This window comes from Cavia porcellus, unplaced genomic scaffold, assembly GCF_034190915.1.
Source record: "Cavia porcellus strain 051 isolate PalLab524CR breed Dunkin Hartley unplaced genomic scaffold, mCavPor4.1 scaffold_1, whole genome shotgun sequence".
Classification (NCBI taxonomy): domain Eukaryota; kingdom Metazoa; phylum Chordata; class Mammalia; order Rodentia; family Caviidae; genus Cavia; species Cavia porcellus.
Window position 1 is genome coordinate 90854897 of NW_026947484.1, and position 10717 is coordinate 90865613.

General features: G+C 39.4%; 1 protein-coding gene across 10 annotated transcripts in view; it reads left to right on the forward strand.

Moving 5' to 3' along the window:
* The window catches only part of Ccdc171 (coiled-coil domain containing 171), a 454917-nt gene extending 451436 nt beyond the window's left edge, over positions 1–3481 (forward strand). For all 10 annotated transcript variants that reach the window (XM_063251434.1, XM_063251464.1, XM_063251460.1 and 7 more), the window contains one exon: positions 1107–3481. In XM_063251434.1, the coding sequence (XP_063107504.1) occupies positions 1107–1334 (228 nt within the window). In that variant the 3' untranslated portion in view covers positions 1335–3481. The remainder of the gene's footprint in view (positions 1–1106) is intronic.
* The last annotated feature ends 7236 nt before the right edge of the window (positions 3482–10717 follow it).

Here is a 10717-nt window from a genome sequence, read left to right on the forward strand (position 1 = left end):
GATGCAGACATTGATTTTCCTCCAGTTGTAGTTTTAAAAAAATCTACAAAAATGGTAACATATACAACAGCTGAATTTCTAATACTTCCCTCAGCGATAGCTTCTTTCTTGTTTCTACATGTAGAAGCAGTTTTGTATGACATGATGTAATAAAGCAGACCCCATACTATACATTATTTCTTAGCAAAACTATATGACAATATACTAGAAAGTGTTTTTTAACCCTGTTGTACAGAACGTGATTTTTAGTGATACTTGTGACTAAACTTGGTATCTCACCAACATTTATTTCCTGAGAAACTGAAAATTTCTAACATAAAATCGATCATTTTATCTTTAAGTGTTATAAAATAATATTTATCTACTTTATTGCTACAACTTCATTCACATTAAATTAATACTATTAATTACCAATGTTACTTAAGGCTTAAATGCATAGTTTTTATCCAAATAGCAGTTTTGTTTCCAAGTACTTCAAGTGTATGTGATATTTCAGTCTACATGACAGCAATATTTTAAAATATATGAGATGTGATTTTGAGCTCCCTTATTTTGATACATCATTTTCAGATACATGTACTTAGAACAAGTCCTTATTAAAACAGGAAGGTAGTATTACTAAAGGTAAAAGCAAAAAGCTCTTCTCACTAGACTTTTCTATCTCAGGGTATTATTTTCTAAAAGTCATTGGGATTCCTATATTGCTTTGTGTTTTGTCAGTTAAATGCTTCAGGTTGATAGGTTTAAAAACATTACCCATAAATCTTCCATATTACATAGCACATATTATAAGCATAATGAAATAAATACTCAACATCAATTTCTGTAAATTCCAGTGAAATGAAGCTGAGGTAGAAATGTCTGACTATACTGACTCTTTGAAACAATACTTTTATACTAAGTTTTAGTGTTCTGTTTTTCTGAAAAGTTTATGGCATAGGACAGCTAGTCACTTAGAAAATACGTATATATTATCAAGTAGGTTATTTAGAGTCAGTTTCTGTTCCACCGAATACAATAATGTTTACTAGTCTACTCCCTTGTTTTTATTCTGTTTGATAATTTTCAATTCAATGTGTTTTTTTTCTTCCTTTTGTATGTCACAGACAGGATCACGGGACCACTCGAATCTCTCCATTCCTTCAAGAGCTGCTCTCCCTGCTGACGCAGTCACTGTGGGGAATTTTTTGCCATTGCAAGCTGAACTTGATACAACTTATGAGTTCTTAAAGGAGACATTTATAAAAACTGCACCCCATTCTCTAACATCATCTAATTCCTCTCCAGTAACTATGTCTGCTAATGTCAAAGGACCAACTCAGATTGGATTATGACTTTATGAAACAAAAATGGAAGAAGAGTTAACAGTACAATTAAAATTGTTTGAAGAGGGATTTTCTTATCAGTTGAATTTTGTTTCAGCACAAGTGGGGGTGGATTTTTGAAAAAATGTACAATATCTTGATATGTGCAGGAATCTGTCTCAAATAACAAAATAGCCCACTTTTTCTCTCTAAATTTTATTTATTATCACAGTTCCTCATTTTTATGTAACATATTTTTAAATGTTAAAGAATGACACATTTTGGGTAATTTCCCTCAGACTTAAAAAAATCAATAAGCCATTTTAGTCTCTATCTATCAAAGTTGTTTCATACTTGTCTATTTTAAAGCAGGACTGCAATACTTTAATAGGATTGAGAGAGCTATTTGAAATGTATGCCAATGATTCCTGTCATTTCATGGCAGCCCTGCCATGGTTCACTGAGCCCCTCTTCTCTCTTGTCAGCTCAACTGAAGACAAGCATTTAGTTGCAAACTTTAAGCAGGTTGTGCAAAACAGAAATGATGTGACTGCTTCTCCTCCTGCACAATAATGTCACTCCTGGTCAATGTGAGAAGGTCAGGTTGCTCCTTGTAAAGCTACATGATACCACTTGCCCATTTGAACAAGTTAAGTTAACTGCTGAATCTGGTCCCTGCAGGCATTGAAAGCTCATCCTTGTATCAAGTCTGCATTTGATAAGCAAGTGGAGCAATTGTACTGGGAGGATTTCTGTGGTGTGTTTAGGCACTTTATAAGGACAGTTCCCACACTAGGATAGCAGGTAATATATTTAGTATAAACTAAAAAACTTCAAGGTAATGGCTGTTTTGACCTTCAAAATAGACTCCTTTTTTGTTTTTGTTGTTGGTAGGACCCAAGAGTGACGCCCATCTTTGATGCTGACAGAATTTAAAACAAGGCCATTGCCCTGCATTTTCTGCCTTGTAGCACACAAAAGTAAAATTGTATGTCAGGGCGAGATGTCGGGGAGCTGACAAGATGCCCCAGTGACATTTCAGCTAGAAAGAGCAAGTGTCTTGCAACCAAGTGGTCAAATATCAAATAATAGGTCAAGCAGGAAGGAACTGAGTTCTAACCACAAAGAGGTTTCTGGTAACTTACTTGACAAGCTTTTGGGCGCTTTGTGGCTTGACAAAGTGATGTTCTGTTGGGTATCGCTAGACAGACTGTTCTTTATCGCCTTCAGAAGATCAGACATTGACATTGATTAAACTCTTTAACCCTTAAAGGTTAAATCCTTGCAGTTTGCATCATGGTAAGTGAAGAACAAAAGAATATTTGTAATATATATGTGTTTTGGTTTTAATCATTTAACTCCCCAGTGATATTAACTTCTAATGTGAACTGCAGTTTTTGACAAAGCATTTTGTTACAAAATCTGTATTTTATATTGTTTTACGCAATGGAGTTTACCCATTATGGATGCTTTTAAAAAATAACAGTATATGTTATGGAATCTATATTGTTTATGGTAACATTTGACTCAGATATATCCAACTTCTGAGAATTTTTTATTGACCTTAAGAAATTAAATCTGTATACTATTTATATTGTTAATCAAATTATCCAAATGATTTGTGCTGTCTGACTTAGCATATTATTCTCACACTGTGTAACACAATGCTATGTCTTAGGTGATGAGTCAGTATAACTTTTGTGTGAGGCTTTTTATGTGGAGTAAAATTCTACTTTTAACAAAACTCTTAATTCTTTCCTTGGAATTCTTTTTAATATGACTTGTATAATGTAATCTATGAAAGTCAATTTAATTTATTATAATACAGAGTATGCATTAATTGTTTTTATGTAGATTATAGAATAATTTCTGCACATTCTTCTGCCATTCTGTACAGTGATTAAAATATTTCTCCATGTGGAAACTGACATGTTTTTTAGTTCCATGTGATCATTGAGCTTCCATCCTGGCATTATAGAGAAAGTATTACCCTATGTAACTTACATGTCTATGTTTGTGTATGTATGTTGGTGTTGAATCTGTTTTCAGATTCTACTAATTTAAGAGGAATAATCATCTTTGTAAAATGTGCTTTGGACAGGCTTTGGTCTGTTTGCCTTAATTTTACAGTCTGTTAATGGGATAACTATAAAAATAAATGTGTATGTCTCTCCACATATGTGGGTATCTGATCTTACTGATAGATTTTATACAGAAAATTCCAAACTATAAATTCAAAAAGATTATTAAATCAAATTGAAGCATGTCACATTTATAAGCAGCTAGATGCTAAAGGCCATAGAAACTGAAGGATGAGCCTCCTGAGCAATCATTAGTATTCACTACCAAATATAGTAATATTTATACCATATGCTTTTTCCCCAGAAGTCAGACCCAGAAGGAGGAGAAGATTTAATGACATGTCCTATGGAGATCTGAGAAACTCTAGACTGCATCTGAGTACCTTAGTGACCAATTGCTGCATATTTGAGATCTGTGTTGCATTGGCAAGGACAGTTGCTCTATCAAGCTTCTTTACCTCCTTAAGGGTGATGTATAGGCTAGATATTTCTCAAGAAAATGACTTCAAATATTTTTGTAGGGGAGAGGAAGTTTTACTTTATATCTCAGTGTGTAGATTTTCTAACCTGTGATCTAGAAAAATGCCTATATCACCCTTCACTATCAAAGGGATCCTTAGAGTTATTCTGATACCTAAGTCACATTTATTTATTGAGGGTTTGCCAGTATTTTTAATGTAAATGTTTTAGAATGACATAATACAAATGCACAAAGATTTAGGGAATTACAGGAATTGCTAATTCATAATAATGTAATGACACAGTTAAACTTTTAAATAATAGAATGATGACTTTACCATTTCTACCAAATGTCTGACTCTTATTAAACTTAGGAACTCTATTTCTTGTGTCACATTTATAGCATAAGCTACTATTGAATGTTTAATGAGCTCATTACTGTTTTCATGTTACTTTACTAGTTACATCTAAATTCATTCTGTAAATCATACTGAACAATGGTAAATTGATTCGGATTCACTCTGCATGTTTCATAGACATGTTTTCTAATGTAAAAGTTGGAAGGTAGTTAATATTTATTCAGCAACTGTTATATTCCAGCCATTATATCAAGGCTCTAATGTTCTCTTAATAAATATCTGGGAAAGGAATTTTATAGATTTATTACTGAGAAGCTAAAATATTAAGTATTTTTTCCCTAAGATCACATATAAGCTCCAAACTGTAACTCTAAAGCCTACATTACTTTGGCAAGTCTACCTTTCAGAAATAGCTTTTGAAAGAAGAGAAGAATTAAAAGAAAAAACATTATCCTGACTAGTTAATCTTGAGATGTTTTAGTTTGAAAGTTAGATTTCCTATCCACTGATTAAACACAATAAAATAACACGCATGTTAATAATGTATATGTGAGTGGTGGCTGAAAGAATATATCTGAGTGAATATATCTGCCTTTGAAAGGAAGAAAAATGTTCACTCTGTTGCCCAGTGTCTCTGGCTTGGCCTGAAAGACCACATAGATACTTTCAGAAGACCTCTTGGAATTTACTGATGGCTAGCCAAATACACCAAGGTTTTACTTCCATTAAAATGGAGAGTAACTCAGAAATTCAATCCTCCCAAATTTAAAGACCCCAGAATGGGCAGCTGGGATGAATACACACTTTTGGGATTAAAAAAAATACAAAGAAAATATATCACTGATCATTCAAGAGATGCAAATTAAAACAGCACTGAGATTTCACCACACCCCAGAAAGAATGGGTATTATTAAGAAATCAACCAATGGCTATTATTAAGAAATCAACCAATAACAAAGGGGAGGGGATGTGGGGAAAAAGGAATGCTTCCTCGCTTTTGGTGGGAGTGAAAACTGGTACAACCACTATGGAAATCAGCGTGTAGATTCCTCAAAAAACAAAGATTGAAAGTCCCATTTGACCAGCTATTTCCCTTTTTGGTATCTTACCAGAAGAATTACAACATCATACCACAGAGATACATGTGCACCTATGTTTGTAGCAGCACAATTTGTAATAGCTGGCTCTTGCAAAAAAACCTAAATGACCATCAACTTATGAATGAATAAAAAAGATGTGGTATTTTTATACAAAACTCAGCCATAAACAAGGATAAATGTGAGACTTTTTCAGGAAAATAGAGGCAGTTTGAGACCATACTCATAAGTGAAATACATAAGACATGCATATATAAACATACTACCTCACTGTGTGAGAAGCTGAAAGAAACTGTGTATATTAAAGATAGTTAAGATAGTTATATTACTAATTTCTCTGAGCTCATTGAAGGGGAAGGTTTGTGCTCATATTGTTCAGAGGATTAAATGCAGATGACTTGTACTTTGAGTAACTGATTTGAAGATATGAATATATAATGCATATACCATCATTCCCCCTTAATTACCATGTTTTGAAATTTTGTTTTATTTTTTCTTTCTAAAATAAAATAATATTTTTGAATGGAGAGTAATGAAATATGTATAGCTAATCCAGATAAGATTTAGTATATAATTTCTAGGAAGAAAACTGTGAAATGTATTTTTCTAAACCAGTGTGGTAGACTGAATTATGGCCTCAAAAGATAACTACCGTAGTCTCTGGAACCCATGAATGTTCCCTTATGTGGCAGAGAGGTGGGGACATTCTCCTGGATTGCCATGGTGGGCGCAAAGTGCAATTAAAAGGTATCATTTTAACAGCGGAAGGCAAGGAATGATTTGATGACAGCGAGGAGAAGGTGCGATGATGGATGCAGACACTGGAGGGCCCAGATCTAAGGAACCCAGACAGCAGTGAACTCTGAAAAAGACAGGGAGATGGATCCTTCTCTCTGAGGTTCCAGAACTCCCAGAGAATAAATTTGGGTTGTTAAGCTTTAAGATTATGGTAATTCATTACAGCTGCCATAGGAAATGAATACAACCAATAAATGTTTAGTAGTATTTTTTGAAAACATGAATAGTAATCTTAAAACTTAAACAGTAAAAGTGTTTCTGTTTAAAAATCCCAAACACTTATTTTCACAAATTGAATTTCCAAATTTGTTTTTAGGTTTCAATTTTATGTTCTTGACCTTTAAATTTAATGAGCAGCACCTCTCCATACTGAGCCTTCAGTTAGTCACACTTTTTTTTTTTTTTAAACCTGTAAGAAGAATTTATTGGGAGAAACAAAGCTTCTTTCTGAGGGACAGCAGGCAGCCGGGAAGGTGGGTTGCCCTAGCCACACTCTTACTGTCATTCTTTTTAATTATTCTTCAATTAATATATTAGTTCAGATACATTTTAATTTTTACAGTTTTAAAAAGATCACATTTCCAGTGTGTCTTAAAAATTTTCTTTAAATGATTGTGTTTATTTGATTAAATTTTTATTGGCATATTTTTATAACTTAGAATTCAACATGAAAGAACCTGTGATAATCACAGCTTAGAATAATAATTTGGAATTTATTTATTTACTTACTTACTTATTTATTTTTTGGTACCAGAAATTGAACTCAGGACCTCATGCTTGCCAGGCAGGTGTTGTACCACTGAGCTACATCCCCAGCCCCTGGTTTGGAATTTAAAAGTCTTAAATGTGCCAGAACATTTTCTTTGCTCTTTGACCATGAGTTTGAAATATCCTTGGTACTCATTTTTTTAATTACAATCGGGATAATTTAATAATTTAATTAAATAATTTAAATAATTCCAGATTTAATAAAATCTGAATTTTTCGTGTATCATTTGGATCCATTTTTTAACTTTTGTTTAGTAAGAGAAATGAGACCAATTTTAACTGAACTATGTTCAATATTATAAATACGGAATATAAAAAAAAAAGGAATATCTAAGCGTAGAGTGTTAAATATTTCAAGTACAGCCAAAAAAGAAAATAAAAGGAAAAGATAAGCCTCTGGTTGTGAAAGTACATCAGTCCTGGTGAAGTGAGACATAAATGTGTAAATTTACCTATTGTTTTAACTCCATTTTTTTTTTTCTTGAACCTTGACAATTTTATTTTAAGACTCTTTCAGGCCACAAACATTTTGGTTGTCAGACCCACATATCACACATTCTTTGAGTTCATACTGTGAGTGCTTAATGTATTTTTTTTTCTGTACCATTCCTTATTTAATCTTTTTTTTCAGTTGTTTCCTAAACAGATCTGAAACTGTATCGTATATGTAAATTACTTTTCCGTGACATCACAATGAGAATTTTCTCTTACCATTGCAATACTGATATGTCGGTGTCACTCCCGGCCGGCAGGAAGGACACACAACAAAGTCTGGCAGTGGACAACCTTTTCTTTTATTTTCCTTCTCCGTACAGCCTGCCCCGGGAATCCTCCCGGCCGAAGCCTCTGTTGGTCCGCTCCCCGCGGCTCCTTGCGTGCTTCTCCCTACAGTCTGTCCCGAAGCCTCTACCAGTCCGCTCCCCGCGGCTCCTTGCGTGCTTCTCCCTACAGTCTGTCCCGAAGCCTCTACCGGTCCGCTCTCCGCGGCTCCTTGCGTGCTTCTCCCTACAGTCTGTCCCGAAGCCTCTACCGGTCCGCTCTCCGCGGCTCCTTCTGTGCTTCTTCTGCTTCTTCTGCTTCTTCTTCTTTTCTTGGCAGGAGAGGCACTCACTTTTATAGGGTTACAGTGGCCAACCAGTTCAAAGCGCGCGATGCGGGCTGATTGGCTAACATCAGTTGTTGCTAGGCAGACTATCTTACAGGGCGGGTTGTGAAGCAGGAGATCTTACAGGGCGGGTTGTTTACCAAGCAGGAGATAAGCGCCATCTTAGCACACTCGATGGGAGGGGTAATCTAGCTCAGGCTTTGCTCTTTCCTACAGGCCTCACGTCCGCCAAGTAAGGCGACCGGGCTCGGCCGCGGCTCCCAACATCTCCCCCTTTTTTATTTTTTATGAATGTGCGCATCGTAGCCCTTCCTGGACTGGGTGCAGAGGCTTATGCCCTATGCGTAGGCCCACCGTAGGTCCTTGGCTTAGACCTTGGTCGGCCGTCCCATGGTCTGCCAAGGCCCTGAGGCCCTCGTCCTTTTTCTAGGGCCAGGCACAAACTGGACGGAACCTGGATGCACACAAGCTTGCACTCATTTCCTCTCCGTAAAGAAATCCCCTCGGAGAGAAATTTAGACCTGGGCAGCATCTAACAGTCCAGCGGCTTACGTGCAGGATGGGGTAGGGCCTGGCTTAGGTTGAGTCGCACCAGGGGAGTACGCTCTTACCCGTCATTGACTCTCCTACCCAGCTATGTCATAATTTTTTAGAGGAGGAGTGTGGGAAGCTCACCGCCCCTAGACTCGGTCGTAGGCTAGGCGAGCGAGCCATGCATATGCCTGAGGATCTTTTTGTCCATTTTGGGCTACCGCTATTTCTATTCATCTTGTTGGTTGGTCTGTGATGGATCTCCGGTAGGGCAGGTCTGATCTTCAGTCGAGGGCTTTGTTGCCCGTGTCAGTCTCTCCGGTACCCACAGTGGTTCTCGTCCCGATTCCTGTGGGAAAACACAAACCGCGCCTCGGTTCCAGCTAACCACCGGATCCGGGCCCATCCATTGTCCTGTTAGGACATCTTTCCATTTAACCCACCCTTTATGGTTGGGGGAAGGGTTGCAGTGCTCCATAGCTGGGGAGCAATTATCATTATTTAAATTTAAAAAATTGTGTGTGAATAGTGCCATGGATAATCGTGCCTTTGGGGCCAGGCCTTGGCCTACTCCCCCTTTTTGTTTTTGTAAAATTTCTTTGAGGCTTCTATGAGCCCTCTCAATGATTCCTTGACCTTGGGGATTGTATGGGATACCATGTTTTAATTGTCTGCCATTGATCTTAAGCAAAAGCATGGGCCTCTTGTCAAGAGTCATGTGGAGTACTGGAACCTCTTATGGAGGCTGGGGAGCAGCAGGAGCTGTGCTATCCTGTCCTCGACCACAAATCGAAAATCAACTGCCTAACCAGCGGTTGAGCCACTTCCCTATCGGAAAAGATCTTATCGGCGGCATCTTGCATCCGAGCCACAAAATCAACGAATGGCTCTGTTGTGCCCTGGACTATTTTAGAAAGGCACAAGGATGCCGTTCCGGCACCACTCACCTGCTTCCAGGCGCGAAGCCCAATGGTATTGATCTGCTCATAAACTGCACCAGGGAACTGAGTCTGATTATCAGCGTGTTGGCCTTCCCCCATAAGCATGTCTCTATTCCACCCCCGGTTCCCTCGGTTAGCGTTTCTTTCCGCCTGTTCGGCAGCGAACTCGGCGTACCAGGCTCGCCAATCCAGGTAACTACCCGAGGGCAGACACGCCTTTGCCAGCTGAGTCCAGTCCGCGGGGGTGAGGGGCCCAGAAGACAGGTTCTCCAGCATGGCAATGGTGTAAGGCGCAGTCGGCCCAAAGGTTGTAACTGCATTTTTAAGTTCTCTAATCTGCTTTATTTCAAAGGGTTCCCACACATTACGTCCCTGACCCATGGCCATCTGTACAGGATATATCCCATAGGGGCCGCTATCTATCCCTGGGAACGGGTGGTCTTCATTAGACACACGACCCCCATGCCACAGCTGTCTGTGGAAATAACGTTCCGCCGGCGGCGGAGCATCATAAGATGGCGGCCGCGGTTGGGTAGAAAATGGCGGCCTAGGCATTACTTCCTGTACTGGCTGAAGAGGGGGGAAGTCCCAGGCGGCGGCCTCGCGGCGAGGGACCGCTTCCGGGAACGAGTTCCAGGGCGGAGCAGAAGGTTCTGTCTCCCTCCCCTGCCAGGGGGCGCTCAGAAGCTCTCTGCTTTTTCGTAAGCCTAGCTGAGTGGAGCGCAATTCGCGGCGCAACGCAGCGAAAGAGCCTTGCGTCTCCCCATCAAGCGACTTAGGCCCCTGACAGCTGGTCTCTTTGGCCTCCTCACCATTCAACCTTCCCTCGTCCTCGGAGTCAGACGACTCCGAGGCTTGAGCCCCGTCCTCCTCCTTAGCATCTTTGTTCCTCTTGACGGACCCCTCTCGGGAGCTCCCTGACTGGGCCTGCTCAAATACCCTGCGTACTTTTGTAAGCTCTTGAGAGCTTTCCCCGCAACCACCCTCACTCTTAGTGCCGCTACCTAGCATGTTTCCCATTTTTTAATATGTTACTCACCGCGTGAGGCCCAAGGAATCCGCCACTTACGCGTGAGCCTGAGAGGAGTCTACAAACCCTGTAGGTGCGCGCCACCCAGGGCCCAGGTTTATCCTCTACTCACCTGTCTTGCAGCTCTGCGTTGGAGCATTGTCCACTGCCACGTATGTCGGGGGTGATCAGTTGTTCCCCGTGCGGGCCACCAAATGTCGGTGTCACTCCCGGCCGGCAGGAAGGACACACAACAAAGTCTGGC